Consider the following 16253-nt stretch of genomic DNA (forward strand, 5'->3'; position numbering starts at 1 on the left):
AAGTCTTTAAGCTGCAATAAAATGTTTGAAGGCTATTTTAAAAAACATGTTTTAAAATGAAGTAGTTCTCTTATCTGCAAAATCCTTTAACTGTTTYCACTGAAATATTAATTAAATAGAAACATATTTACTGCTTAGTTTGAAATAAACCGTTATCCATAATTTTTGGTGGTGGYATTCCAAAACCTATATAATATTGCATAAAAGTTTCACACCACAAAATTGAAGTTCACCAATAAATTGTATCTCCAGTTCTACACCTCACTGAGTTCTGTGTTGTACCAAATAGGCTTGGAGATAGCTTTCTCATGTTCAAAGCACAATTTTATTGGTCCTATTTCATATCTAAAATACAGAGCTATTTCAGAAGTTATGCTCAGGGTGCTGATGAGTGCTGGGGAATGAAATGAGTAYTGCAGGCTCCTCTGAGAATATTAAGTCATTATATAGACATATACAGCTGATTTTGGGAATAAAATTCTGATGTCAGAAATGTTAGGAACTAACTTTTAGTCAACATACTTTTATTTTTATCACATTTATTTTGCACCATATAAGACTGAAATGGGCAAGAACCACTTGGAAACCAACAAAAATAACTGTGGGGAAGAATGGATGAAAAAGCATAGAATAAAGCTTATGAAGCATGCTCATAATTTAGGAAAAAAAAAAATACAGTTTAAGTGCTTGGAATGAAATCAGCTGCCTCAGGTAAAACTCATCCCTTAACACACAGGGAAAAACAAAGAGATAATTTACATATCTCAGTTTTGCTAATCCAAAAGCTTGTTGCTCCCATCACATGAAAGTTTCAATCCTGGTCCTMTACTCCTAGGTCTTCATATTCATTCTTTCCTCTTTCCTATACTCTGTTGCCCACCATGATCTTACCTTTCTCCCCCTACAGCTGCTCCTCTGACCACCACTTTTTTGTTTTGGGTCAGTTTAGTCACATAGAGCAGGTCAGAAGAAGGAGATCTAGGTGAGGGTGCAGGGTAGAAGAAGGAAGACTAAACCAAGGGCTGAGGGAAGGTTTTCAGGTGACACTGAGACATCAGATGGAGTTCCACCAGAAGATGTAAGACCATCCTAGCTTGCAAGAAGTATTTTATAATCTCCTTTTTCAACCCCATTTTTACAGTGCATCTTTTAAAAGCAATATCCAATACATGCAAAATACCATGTCCACTATACCTGGCTCACTAGTTCTGGTATTCCTAGAGCCCTGTCGATTTCTTCTAAGCCATCAAAATTCCTTAATGCCATGTAAAGCTGATCCAGGAGAGCACCCTCATCACTTGGTGACTCTGATGAAGGATGATTACACAAGAGATCATCTGGTGAGCTGCCAAACGGTTGCCTGTGAAAACATGAACACAGYGTTGGTAAACAGCTGCTGGAAAACATGAAATAATATCAGAGGATTAGTACTCAAATTGAACTAACAAGTGGAGAYAGAAATTGTTTTAATCGCTGCCAATTTTGTTGAGAAAATTATTCTGGATGAAAGTTATGCTACCCAAAGAATAGCGCGATTAATGCCTGTCAAGACCACCTACAAATRTGGTATATCTGACAAGCAAGAAAGCACACCAAAGGTAGCTGATTACAGGGTCAACAGAGGAACAGAGAAGTCAGTATAGAATATCACCACTGAAGACAAAAGGCTAAATAATTGCTTTTTAAAAACTAACTTTGAATGTCTGASGTCAGATTAAGCACACTCTCACAAGCAGTACTCATTTCATAGACTCTCCCCTTAGCTGGTTTTCCATCAGGCTAAACAAGCTGAAGAGGTCACAGAGGGGTCTGTGGATTGTCTGAGCTGGCACAAACTGAACATCTGGAGGAGCTGGGCAGAAGCATGGGGGAGCMGGGAGGAAAGGACATTCCCCTTCTAATTTGCAGCAAAACACTGCATCAACTCACTCCAAATGCACACTTGGGTATCAGTTTATACACTTCAGTATATGCCTTGGAAGGACATCAGCAGGAATTTGGGTACTGGCAGGCAGTGTGTGATGGCTCTATAAATCCTGCTTACCTCACCCCTGAATTTGTATGCGAAGCACACTCGCAGTTACAAAGGCAGAATAAAGGTTTATTATAAACCCAAAGGACAAAACTTCCCGAGAAATAAACTAAATCTGACACAACACCTTATCTGCAGCCAAATGACAMATTTTTGTGTTGGAGTTCACACACCTGCCCTGCTTCACGCACGCTACCACAAAACTACAACAGAAAACATAAAGAGCAAAGCATTYTGCAGGCAAGGGCAGCTACAATATGCACATCATGGTAGAATCTCATCCCAGATAATTACTCAGAGACAACAAAAGCTGTCACACATGGAGGGAGGAAAAGCACTATATGTGGACCCTTTTTACATGTCTGTTTAGAAAAAACAAAGAAACATGTTTGTGTATTTAGTTTCCATAATGAGATATATGGTTGCCATGGAAGTCTAATCTCTATGTCAAAGCCAGGCAGGAGAGCTGCATCGTCAGGCTATACACTAAAAAAACTCAAAAGATGGCAGGCAAGAAAACTAATAAAAATGTATTCTTTTTAACTGGGTCCCAGTCAATTAAAAAAGAAYAAAGAATATATGACATACCTTTTTAACATTGCAAAGTATTAATCAAACACAAAAATAGAGAAGTTTCTTAAACTCTCATAGATGGAATTATGAATCAGCAAAAGTGAAGAGCAAAAGAAAAAAATCCTTTGATTCAAATTGCTTACAAGCTTTAAAGACAGAAGGGATCTATAATATCAAGGGTGATCTATTATATGGAAAAACAATTGATGAAGCTAGAAAAAAAACCCTCCCTGAAATTGCAAACGAACGTGAGCACACATGATAAAAAAATCTTCAAAACATTTGTCAAATTCTGCATATTAAACAGTGACAATTTCTTACAATTACAATTTCCCCATTTCTTTTATATATCACTATGGCAATTTTAATTTCAATTTTTGAAGAATAATTTTTACTCATTTAATACACGACAATAATCAGATTATAAAAATACCGATCTTGGGGATTAATAATGCAAGAAATGGCAGCACCAACCAATTAATCATCTCTGGTTGGGGTGTAAATGATCAAAATATTGTTATTTTCACATGGGAATTTTTTTCCACCATCCTCAGCAATAAGGAAATGATGAGAAATTCAAAAGTAAAAAAAAATGGAAGAATTAACTGCCTGGCTTGTTGACCAAACATGACCCTGTATTTTAYTTTAAGGTGTAATTTTTAAAATGATTAATTTAGTTATACAAACAGTGCATTTTGCTTATGGATACGCTAACTGAGGGAAACACCAGGAAACATCTTGAAAAGCAYGGAATATAACAAAGAAAATGCCACATATATTTATGGATAATATTTTCAGACATCCTGACAAAAACTAAGAGAATGCAGTGAGAAGATTAGCATTTTTTTCACACATGCTTTTTTTTCCCAAATGTATCCACTTCATTTTTTTTTTCAGTGATCCCCTGATTTACGACTTACACAGCTGAATATATTTCAAGATTTTGCACTTGCTTGTCCATTTTGTCCATATATATATATACAGTTTCTCTGGAGAAGACATGGCTCTTTTTTAAGAATTGTAAACTGCTTATAACAGTTTGGCCATCATTTAAGTCTTCATGATGAATGAGGTTATTAATACACTRCATATGAGTTAATGAGTTGTGATCAAACTGCAGTTCTGATTACCTGAGAAGGAGCTAACTTCAGGGAAGAGGCAGCCTTCCTTTCACTTCATTTTTCCTTCCTCATCTTTTACAGAATTTAGGTCAATTAAAAACACCCAACCAAAACATAATTAACCATGTCCTACATCACTTAAATGCTACCCCACTGCAGGAAGGGACAGGAGTATTATGACTACATAGTCATGGCTAGTACTACTGGCACTTCCCCACATTTAGTGTTAAGTGTACTTGTCAACAATAAAAACAGCAAAATCAGAATCATGCCCATGTTAATGCCCCAGAGGTGAAAAATGGTGCAACTRTACCTGAATTGCTGGCAGCATTCACTGTGATACAGAACTTTAAATTCATTCAACACAGTACATGGCAAAGAGCATTTTTAAGTATTACTGGAACACACACACATTTCATGAGCATAAAATACTACAAGCATTACGTTGATGAACATTCAGTGAATGTTTAACGTAGACCTTTGTTTCCATGAGTTGTATAAAATTCAGGCCTGCATAATCTCTGTGTTSTGATGTGACACCAAGACTCACCTGCTCTGATTACCAAAAGTTGCCTGTTCTATGGGCAGGATGCTGTCTGGCCACGGTGCAGTCTGATTTGGAGGTGCCTGTTGTTGGCTATACTGAGGCCCTCCTATGTTCATCTCCAATTCAGATGGCCCTAATCAAGAAAAAAGAATCATATAACTTTCTTGAAGAGAAGGTACTTTCATGTTAATTCTTTCAATTAAGTTATCTATGCTATGGTAAAAGCAAACAAAAACATTAAGACCTTAGTAATATTACACTTAAAAGCATCATTATTCTTTATCTAAAATTTGCTTTTAAAATTTGAGAAAACATGAATACTGTGAAAATAGTTCAAAATTATAAAAGAGCAGAYTCAACATTGTAGATGCAAAAATTAATAAGACAAGCATAAGAAAAAGAAAGTACATAGAGTCAGTATTATAATGTACTTGCTTTAAAAGTGACCAGGAATAATTATCATGTCCACAGCATTTCCTCTAAAAAAACTCCAGTCATTAGTGAACCAGAGCAACTTCATACCCTCTTTCTTTGGCCACAAAGTTGTGGAGCTAGAGAGTAACAGAAACTCTCAATATATGTGCCAAAATTTAGTGTTTTAGTCACTTTTCCCATGTCTACAAGAAAATTTCACTGTGAAATAGGGTTCTCATCAAATCTAGAATTGAAGTGGTTTTTTTTTCCTTTCTATTTTTATTCCTGCTTCATCTTTAACCATCCAGCACACACCAAAAGGACCAGCTGCACACGTGACTTACCCATATTCATGACCTGAGAYGGCAGCATCTGCCTGGGGCCAGGCTGGTTGCTGGGTCTCAGGGGGATGCTGGCCGTGGGGTTGCGGATCATGCCTGCTTGCACYGGCCTGTTCATGGCGCCGGCCGTGGGCGCGCASGTCACCCTGACGGCCGGAGCCTGGYTGCCCCAGTCTCCTGATGCCATGGCAGGCCGAGGGGCATTGCCACCGATCATTCCTGCACGAGAGCCAAACACACTTAGGCACCAGCACATGATCCAGAAAGCCTGAGCACTACTGCTGCCCCATGAGCTGCATTTTCAGCAACAAAAACGCAGTAGCTTCACTCAAAGCAGCCTGTACCACAACTGCTCATCCAGATGTGCAAAGCTACACAACCATGCCTTATGCTGCTTCGTCAAGGGACTGGAGASTGTGACACATCTGACAAGAGGAAGATCCTTTTATCATTTCTGAAATGCTGTTCAGGGTAAGTGCTCCCACATGTAGTCTGCAACAGGTGCTGAGGGTGTGTGGATAGCCTTAACTTCCTTCCTCAGGAAATGAATCACGTTTGCTGATGTGTGTGTCAGTGCTTTACTTTCCAAGTGCTAAGTGAGAATGGGGACTCGAGTAACAGCGTGTTAACACTAAACAYGCTTACAAATTAGAAGGATTGAGTATCCATTCATGTTCTGCAAACATCTTTTGGTSACTTCTTTCATTTGGAACCTAGAGCCTTCTCAGCTTCAAGGCTCACTCAGATAATCTCAGACCAATGTACAGTGCAGGGAAATTACTCACAGGAACTTTCCGATAGATGCTGAAGTTCATTACCGTTATTTTAGGGGAAGTCCTCCCACATCTACTGTAAACAACTGATACGTTTTATTTACACTTGGAATATATAGCATATTACACTCTGACAGCAGCCAAAAAACTTCAAGCAAAACCCAACACAAAAATCCCCAAGCCCCAAAGATGGCCTTCATAGTATTTATACACTTCAATTTTAATCAGTCAAAAGATAGATAAAGTATTGATTTCAGGTGGGACTATTGGTTCAGATTGGTCTTTTCAGATGCATTTTGCAAAATCCTTAAATGAATACTAAAAGCCACACAAACAGTTATTACTTACCAGTTCAATTATTTGGTGACATACAACCAGAGAAAAGCCCCTGAAGAGGGTCTTTGTCTCAGCTGCTGTACAAAATTTGCTTCAGTGTTACATCCTTAGGATATGTACWCAAATGGAGCAAACCTATCAGCTGAAAGATGTGCTGTGCTAAAGAGCACAATAATACTCTCTAAATTGTATACATAAGATGAATAAAACCCTTTGATATGTATACAGAACATCAAAATAACAGGACACTTGAATCAATACAAGCTTATCTCTGAACTCCTTAAATAAAGTATTTCAATGTCTGGCCCCATGTCTTTTCTAGCACTGATGCAAACTGAATATAAACATTTGACACCAAATAGCCAGCTGAGATGACTTGCAATGCCCGTTTATTTACTCAGAGCTCTTAGAGTGGTTGATGCACACTTGCACAATCTCAAACTACGCACCAGTGGAAGCAGGTCCATCAGCCAGACTTTTCTTGTCAAACAGGCAACATGTTAGGTTAACATGTTGTTAACTGCAWCATCTGATGTTCCCAAAAAGGCTACTAAATAAAGGATAATTAAGGGCAAAGCCAATATCCTAAGAGCAATAGTACTGCCCACACGATTTCGTTTTGAAAGACCCATCTCTACAGGTGGATAAAATGCAGTGCAAAAAAGGCAGGACTAAAAATATGCAGACACAGAAATTCAAAATAAATATGCCAATACATAACATCCCACAAAACATAATTTCTTCCAGRCTTTATGGAAAGTAATAATCTGCACTTGTATTAACCCCATGTTAAGATGCACATGATATAACCTGTTACCCTAGTGTATTTTTTTGTAAAAAAGGAAAATGTTCTTACCTGTGCTACTGTTGCCCAAAGTTCCTTGACTTCCTATCATCCCTTCATTCCTGCCCATCAGTCCCGGCTGAGGTATCACTGAGTAGGGGCTACTCGTTCTTATGGGAGGGAAAGTTCCTGCACCTGTTGGGTTCTGCAGTGTTATGTCAAGTGGTAAATTCTGGTTTGGTAATAACCTGCCCAGTTGCCCTGCTCGTGGGTTATTAAAAGCTAGACAGGAGGAGCAAAGAAAAAAAAAACAAAGTTACAAGAATGGAAACTTCACTAGGTAAAAAAAAAGAAGAAAAAAAAACCAACCCAGACACAATTAAAGCTCTTGGGCTCGGCTACTTAATACTGCATAATTTACCCACCCCATACCTGTCTGAGAAACATCCCTTCCTGACATTTAAATGTAAATTTCAAAATGGAACATTCTGACACTAAACACAAACCAGATATGATGTATATTTTTAAAAACTTTAAATGATGCAGTTTAACTGACACAAGAGCCACTACAGCAAAATACACCACTGTGTRATGTGCATACTACTGCCAATTAATCTTATACCTAGTAGGACTGTAATTGCATGCAGATGTCATCCTGAAGAAGATTGTTAGGAATTATCTCAGTTTTGAAAGTTTTCCAGCACAAGCTGTGCCCCTGAAGAAGTTAYCAAAATTAAGGACAAAGTGACTCTGTACTGGATCCCACAGATCCATTTCAGCATGTCCCTCTTAATTTTTTTTTGTCATTAATAATAATAAATACTTCCATGATTCAGCAACAACAAAAAACTGGTTCAGAAACAGAGCTGTGCTTCCATAATATTCTGATAAAATAGAACCATCCTTGATGGCTACTGCCACCTTTATGTAACTACTTTCTTATGGGTTGTGCTTTTAAAATCAGCCTCTGCAAATAAAACTGCAGAMTGCCTCAGAAAAGTGAGTTTCAGATTGTGGCTGGCAAGCATCTGGCTCAGCTGGTCTTTGGGCAATGTTCCAATGCATGAGAGCACCCTCTGYGTGCTCAACTAGCTCTCAAACATGAATCAAACAGTGACCTTGGAGCTTTGATTCCATTTCCAATCATACCCATGAAACACATGCAAGTAAATTAAACATTTTTGTGAAAGTATTATTTGCAATGCTTTCTGATAGCTTCCCCTAAGAGCTGCTCTGATATAACAGAATCCTTGAAGTGACTTCTGCATTTTTGTGTTCACYATATTACTGAGAAGGTAAATAACTACTTTCTTATTTTAGATTGAAGCAATGTGACTTTTGAATCTGAAAACTTAGATGAGGCTTAGTGATTTTGTTAAAATGTACAGAAATATCTCATAACAGAGGTCTCTGACTTTTATTTTATTTTATAAAACTAGACTACAAGAACTTACTGCATTTTTTAATATAAGCTCTCTGCTTATATTTACCTATATGTGAGTACAGAAAATATATCACATCACATGCACCTAATTCCTAACCATGAGATTAAAATTTTGTCTTGTTGGCCTGTTCAACTAAGCAAACAAAACTTACTTATGAAACAAAAATTACTTTCTCAAGATTAGGGGCRTCATAAAGTCTAAGGATTGAAGCAAAACTGAACTTCAGTGACAGTTTCAGAACAGTTTGCTCCAGAATTTTAAAAATTCACATAGATGAGTGAGTTACTGTATGTGCAGCTTTGCCAGCACGCACTGATATTACAAAAAGGAAAGTTGGAAATGCAGCATGAAATAACAACACAGCTGATGAGCTGTGATGGTGCTTAGATAATATATTCTACTTTTGGTCAGGATGGGACTGAAGGAGGTTCCCTGATTGCCATGAAACAGACTCTAGCAATCTGGCAGCTTTAGTGGCATTTTTATTTTTCAACAGRTAAAAATATTTTAAGTRTCYTAATGTAAAAYCTCRAAAATTAAAGCTGRTTATTTCYTTRGAAAAAAATATTWWAAWACCCCAAACCTTTTTTGGAATAGTGTATAATTTGACGTTCATTCTAATTGCTTTTCTGTGAGAATATGAGAAGCCCCTCGCTATTTCTGTGGACCTGTTTTCTGTATGCTCTTCTACTGAAAACAAGGCAGAAGTTCCTAGGGGAATCAGGTACAGACACAAAACTGAGCTGGGGGGGGAAAACATTGTGGGGTGTTAATTTAGATGGGAAACAGGATGCTGCTTTTACAGAACTGCTGCTAACCACCAAGCCACTCTCAYTTACAATCACACTGTTACTGTACTGCTGGTAGCTTTGAAAGCASATTTAAAGCTGGGCTAACCCTAGAAAGCCAAAAGGCTGCACTGGCAGCAACAAACAAACCTTGCTTAAGGAAAAATATGCTAAATACTTCACATGCACAGAGATTTCCTTCTGACTKTTGTGCTGCTGCTGTTAGTACTTCTATGAGTACATTAAACCCAAGCATCTTTCTTTGAGCATTGTGAGTAACAGGTGATAATTAAAGGATCTGAAGCAGCTTTAATATGAATTTAAACACTAATATTTTTTGATAGAATATTAATGTTCATCAAAACATTTCTAAGTAATTTGAATGAATTTGAAAGCGGCTCAGTGTTAGTTTAATATCATCAGAATGGCTAAAAATTTTATCTAAACCCTATGTTTTAAAAGAAAAAAATCTAGAGCACATCTAAGGAAGCAAATAGATGTGGCCATCCTAGCCAACAGGAGCAAAAAATGAAGTGGTGKTTTTTATGCTATTTTATTCAACAATAGTAGCTGACAAGAACTCCTGTCTTGCTTGCTTTTCCATTTTTCTATGATGGTAAACCAAGATTTCAATGCTGATTTGTAAGCTGATTAATAAGGTTAAGGAAAGCTGTCAGCTGGAAGTGACTCAACTAAAAGCCACAATCTCAAATTAAATTGGGCATTCCTAATCTTCCGTCCTTCTATTAATCTTGTGGTTTTAGAAGAAGACTCTCCTTCATGCTTAAAAAAGCCTCTCTTGCACCTCTCACTGCAAGAGCTGCCAGAAAGGAATTATCTGGACCGCAATAAATCGCACGTGCTCTCCATGCCCAAACGCTGCCAAGAGCAGCATCACACACGAGCACAGCAGGGGATGCTCKGTTTGAGGGCAGCCCTTAGCGCTCCTCAGAGGACACCCAGGCTGCCAGGGGTGAGTGGGACACGGCCACTCGTGTGCCTGGAACTGGGATACCGCAGGTGGCGCTCTGTCACCGCACAAAGCGGGCCAGCACCGGGAGCTGCTGGCTCCTCCGCGGGCGTTCCCAACCTCGGGGCCCGCGCCCGGGGAAGGCGGGGGACACTCACTGCTCTGTGAAATCCTCATTGCTGGCTTCTGGGTGGCCACGGCCGCGCCGGGGCTGCTGTCACTGGTGAGCTGCATGAGGTCATTGATGATGGCTTGCTTGTCGACCGAGCCCGCTGGCGCGCCTGGGCGGCTATCTGGGAAAAGCTGTGGTAACTGGCTGTTCTGCAGGTCATCCAGAATCTCTTCCAAGTTGTCCAGCTCGCTGCCTGGCTGCAAGCAAGAACACACAAAGCCACAGTAACATCGCCGCTCGCCTGCTGTTGGCGCCCTGCTTGGGCAAGCGAGGCAGTGCCCAGCGAGCCACACTCGCCCCGGGTTGGATGTGTCCGGCGACACCTCACACGGAGGAAGGTCACAAACCTGCTGGAAGGGGACYGTGCAGGCTCTCCAGGGCTAGTCTGCCTTGCTTTTGGGGAGCCCTGCGTGGCACTGGCACCCATTCAAAAGCCCCTATCGGGACCTATGATCCCACACAGCCCATACCTTGTGCAACGGGGTGATGGGCACTGACAGCAGGAGAGCCASGAGTGCTGAACATGGGGTTTATGTAGGTATAACCAATATTTATTTCAGCACAGTTATATTTCTAGATTCTTTCTGACTTGATTAAAAGCATACAATCGAAAAGTTACTTCATGGCTAAAACAATTCCCCATAGGCCCTTTTGTTATTATATTCAAAACCTGAATACTGAATAATTCTATGTAAGTTAACTGGCAAGATATATACATAGCATTTATTTTGCTCCCAAATCAGTGAAAATAGCTTCTCTAGAGTGTGAGAAGAGAAATCTGCATTTGAATTTGCATTCAAATTCAGTAGAAAATGATAATGAAATAAAGATGGGAGAAAAATTAGGTTCATCTTACACTAACATAATTATTGACCAGCTTGTTTTTCTTAAATCTATTGAATTTCACTGGTACTCTCTTTTGTCAGCTTGTCTAAAAACTCTCAGAACTAAAATCCTTTTCTGACTGAAATATGGAAATCATTGCAACTATATTCTACTCCAATCCTAAATTTTTATTAGAGCAAAACTCGGGTAATAATTAAGAACAGGGCACCCAGTCTCAGTTACTRCCATCTTGAACACTAAGTATATCATGACAGTATTTATAACAAATATCTACGCAAAATCACTGTCTTCATTAGGAAATGTGCAATGACGGAGGAGAGGCAGAGTGAGCAACCACTCATGAAGGATGGGGAACTAACACCATAAACATGCAGAACTAAAATACAACTCTTCCTGAGTTTTTTTTTTCCTTCCCTGCATCATGAACTTCTTACTGAGAGTAAGTTTACACCACAGATTACAGGATATTGTAGAAATATCTGAGATGGCTTCAAACTACCTACTGAGGCTCTGACAGGCTAGCTAGGAAGCACTGCACATCAGTCAGCACAGAACTCCTGCCACATCTAACCTGCTCCTGGGAAGTCCAGCTATTTTATTCAAAGGTAGCTAAAATGCCCCAAGGTTACAGTGCTATGTGCCTCTTTTGGGTGACTGACTGCAAATAAACATGGTATTATTTTTTGTTACTTCTACATCATCTCCTAGTCTTACAAATTGTAGTATACGTGCAAAAGAGGAGGAAATGTACTCCATTAAAAGGCAGCATGGGGGTGATCTAGAGGCTGGTGTTATTGGCAAAATGGCAGTATCTCACAGAATCAGAGGACTGGAAGAAATGTAAAGCCTCAAGGCAAAATCAGTGTATGCCATTCCCTATGGAAGTTCATACAGCTGCTTGTTAAAGACATCCAGGGACAGAAAATCCACAGCTTCCCTAGAGAGTTGGTTTCAGCACTCTGCCATCCTTACCACTCTTGGGTTTTTTTTCTCAGTCTCAATGCAATATCTCTCACACTGAGATTTAGGCCCTTCCTTCCAATTGTATTTTGAATCTGGAGAACACATTGTGTTCCCTTCTCTTTTTCTAACTTTTTCTGTATTTGAAAACATGTGCCCTTTTGTTTTTTAAGCTGCAATTAATAAACAATCTCAACTTGTGAATTTTCTTCAGCAAATAACCTGTTTTCTAAGCCTCTCATTATTCTTGTTGCTCCTGTGAATTGCTTTTAGTTGATCAACACTTTTGCCAAAACCATGTCTAAGACAGGACTTAAAAAAAAGTGTTACAGCTGAAAACAATGTAAAGCAGAAATGTAAGCAATGTAAAGCAGAAAATTTACTCTACACATGGTACACTCTGATGGCATATTCCAGAAAAGCACGTGATTCTTTTAGTTACATGACATTACTGACTGTTACTCATCTCATAGTCACTATGATCCCYAAAACAGCTCTGAAAAAGACCTGTCAAGTCAACTGTCCCCTCCTTTCTAAAAAAACAATCTGACACATTATTCTTGACTAATGATAATAAACAGCATTTGTTCACCCTGAAAGTCCTAGCATTTTGTCTCTGTATCTCTTCATTGCAGCTGAATTTGAATTGTGTCCTCCTCCAATGTGTTTGCAGACATTCGAGCACCACACACAGCTTTACCAAGCTCTGCTGTCACATCAGGTCATTCAGGTTAACTAAAACACAGAGCAGCTCTAGATGCTGCACAAGTCCTGCAGCATCTCATTTTTGACAGCGAATCCTTCAATAGCTGCTGTGTGTGTAGGGCTTTCCAAACAGCTTCCTAAACACTCACAGCAGTTTCACCTTGACCACGTACCTCTAACCTGCCACGAGGAAAATTTGAGCCTTACTCAAATCCAAACACATGGACACACTGCTGCTCTTATGCCAACAATCCTGCTATCCTCTTGCTGAAGGAAAACAGGTTGGCTGGTCCAAGATTACCTGTTCTTGCCAAATCCCACTGATGATTCACAGCCTTCCAGGCAATTACAAGCAGCTGGGTGGACACAGCACATCAGTGGAAGAGGCTGAGCCGGAGGAATCAAATGTGATTATAGAAAGCCTAAATCATTGCACGGACAGGTGATAAGCAGATTCAAAAAGGCTGTCCAAGAGACAGCCATGAGTGATGTTTATAGGAGCTGCACTTTGAGCGATGGGAGATCTGGTACAAGAAGACTGCAAGAGCCAGAGGAAGAGACTGATATAGAGCATCATAAATAACAGAGGGATGATTCAGTACTCTTTGGGGGAATTAAGACATATGGCCTTCATCACACGTATCTGAGACAATAGCGAAGGGAAGTTTTATATGTTGCAGAGGGGGTTTTTTTTTGGTTGGTTTTATGTAGGATTTTGTGTCATCTTTTCTTTCAGCATTTGGACTACTGCAATTCTTTGTTCAAACACTAGATATAAAAAAAAAAAACAAAAACAACCTCAAAACAAAAAAACACCAATGAAGAACATATTGATCCAAATGTGTCAGAAAACTGCACTCCGTAAGATGCTTTTAATTCCTCTCTGGAAGTGGCAAAAAAGGGACAAACACAACAGATGTATTACAACATCACAAATACATAACCTTCTTTTTTTTGCTTAATAATCAATATCAAATATTTCAATTTTTTTTAACAGTTCTCATCTGCTACAAAATCTCCAAGAGATTTGGAATTAACAGCAACCCATGATGTTAGCCTAACTCTTTCCAGACTTACCCTCAAATGGCACCATATGTGCAGAAACTAGCATTAAAATATTTACTTGGTTAGTTTCATGGGATTTTTCTTTTATTTATTTTGTTAATGGTCTAAGTTGAATTTTATGTAAATAGAAGGCACAYCCTAACCTCCCTGTAAAACAATTACTTGTCATGAATGAAAAAAACACACCTGATAGAAGTACTAGGCATCACAAGAAAGTTCTTGTGTATCTATTTTCACTATGTCTAAGCAATGCCATTATGACAATCTCTGTATAACTTGGATGTAAAGTGCCAGAAAGTGTAAGACAAATAACTCTCAGGAGTAATTTGSCATTTGAAAAAATACTTATTGTATACTGTCCTATAGAGAGATACAGATTAAAGTTAAGTGTTTACACAATTTTTTCAGCTCTGCTGAAAGGCAGCTGCACCACAACATGAATTCTGGTTTACAAAAGTTGCTGTGTCAAAGTCCAGCTTCCATGGATTGTATAGGACTGGATAAGATACTCGAGTCTCCGGAAATCTCCTTCCTGCCATGGGCAATGCCCATGGCTTGCACTGTGACCCTGTATTCTAAAGACTTACAACAGGATGCCTTTTGGTGGGGAAATGACTTGAAACTACACCTGACTTACATAAATCCAAAGTTAGCTCATCTTCTGCCTAAGAAGTATGGGCAAARCATTTGACCATAAGAGGTCAAATCCCTCTCCAAACTGGCAATAAATTAAAGAATTATGAAAAGAAGGGAAAAGGAAATTAGAAGTGGAACCAATATGATATTTTTCTCCCTGGTAACTGCAATAAACATAAAATTGGCTAGAAATCCTATTAAATTATCAATCTACTCTATGACTAACATTTGAAAAAAGAACTCTAATTGAAAGACATTCAGMAAATGGAATCCCCATTCTAAGGTTTTGATAGAATTTCAAGAAGRAACCAATGTTCTTCATGAACTTAATGGATTCTGGACTATTAAACCAGAAATAGGTTTTTTAAAGATGAATGAATGGCATGTATAGAGAAAATACTCTAGCATAGGGAAGAAACTGGTTTTCACATAAAGCATGAGCACAGCAGAATTGATGAAGTATGTGAGGAACACCAGAGAACTTTCTGAGTTTTAGAACAAAAAATGTACATGCTTAAGATGATTTCTGGAGCAACACTTGTGCAGACTGTTGCATTGCAAAGTCCCTGTCAAACAGGCTGTCTTTATGGTCTACTGAACAARAACCAGGAGTACACTTGTGGAGATTAGGATTTTATTCCACGCTCCCCCAAGTGATTTCTCAGAGAACAAGTTCCTTTAGCAAGTAAAGCATTGTTCATGTTTCTTTGACATCCCTGTGTATTTTCACTGTCCTTCCCCTCCAAGCTGTCAGCCAGTCCTTGCCACATCTGACCATCTCCTGATCACTACACAGGCTGCTCCTGACAGAGGACTGTCAAGGAGAGTGGGAGAAGGCAGGCTCACTTCTGAGGAACACTGTATTCCCTTTCTACCAGTGGTGAACCATATGAACACTTGTGGTCCTTGACAGCAACAGCCCTACTACAGTTGGTGCTGTAGGAAAAACCCTGCGGAGTGTCCAGCAGGTTTCTCTTTCATCCTCTCCCCTWCAGCTGCCAGAACTGGAATAGCAATCAGCCTAATAAAGCCTAATAACCATCATCCCACCAAGGAAGGGAAAAAAGGTACGGCAGCRCTGGAAATATTCTCTGCCATTTGAGAAAGGCTTCCTGTCAGTTGCTGCTCTCTGCAGAAGAGTATGTTTAAACACACTACCTAAAAGACTGCTATTTTTAGCACAGTGGTGYACTTCAAAGCATTTCCTGCTCACAAAGTCACACCAAAGTAAAAGGAGAAAATGCAATGGCTCTGCTGTCTCCCAACACACTGATCTCCCTTGTAGAGGCCATCCCACTACTGCTCTGCCGCAGTTTCCAGAGAAACTGCACACTCCAGTGACTAATTACTTAAAAATACAACATTCCTCAGGGAGGAGAAGTTTTAAATAAACCTGCAAAATAGGTAACACARGCACATGGCTAATTTTTACATATGGGAGGAAGAAGGAGGGGGAAGGATGCAGGAGGATGGAAGAATTTAGCTCAAGAATCTGTGTTCTAGTCTTGTACTAAATAGTTCCAGCTTTGATCTAAATTTAGGCAATGAGCACTTCCTGTGGGAGACCATCTTCCAAAGCCGAAGGGTTTCGATGCTAAATATTTTTAGTGATCTTATAATTGGTGTAAAGTGGTTATTTGTTTAAAGGCCTGGCCTTCATACAGTTAAACACTTACATTATTCTATATTCCTCACCATTTCCTCTCCTACTCCATGCTGGACTTCTGTTTATTCAGCTCCAGGTC

The 16253-nt window shown here is 39.2% G+C and overlaps 1 protein-coding gene across 3 annotated transcripts in view; it reads right to left on the reverse strand.

Annotated features, from left to right (window-relative positions):
• The window catches only part of NCOA2 (nuclear receptor coactivator 2), a 175266-nt gene that overhangs the window by 15959 nt on the left and 143054 nt on the right, over nt 1–16253 (reverse strand). For all 3 annotated transcript variants that reach the window (XM_057363919.1, XM_057363921.1, XM_057363920.1), the window contains 5 exons: nt 10283–10493; nt 6994–7203; nt 5032–5247; nt 4277–4406; nt 1195–1360 (listed from right to left, as the gene is read on the reverse strand). In XM_057363919.1, the coding sequence (XP_057219902.1) occupies nt 1195–1360; nt 4277–4406; nt 5032–5247; nt 6994–7203; nt 10283–10493 (933 nt within the window). The remainder of the gene's footprint in view (nt 1–1194; nt 1361–4276; nt 4407–5031; nt 5248–6993; nt 7204–10282; nt 10494–16253) is intronic.

Source organism: Malurus melanocephalus, unplaced genomic scaffold (genome assembly GCF_030028575.1).
Source record: "Malurus melanocephalus ecotype Western Australia unplaced genomic scaffold, MMel_1.1 scaffold_32, whole genome shotgun sequence".
Classification (NCBI taxonomy): domain Eukaryota; kingdom Metazoa; phylum Chordata; class Aves; order Passeriformes; family Maluridae; genus Malurus; species Malurus melanocephalus.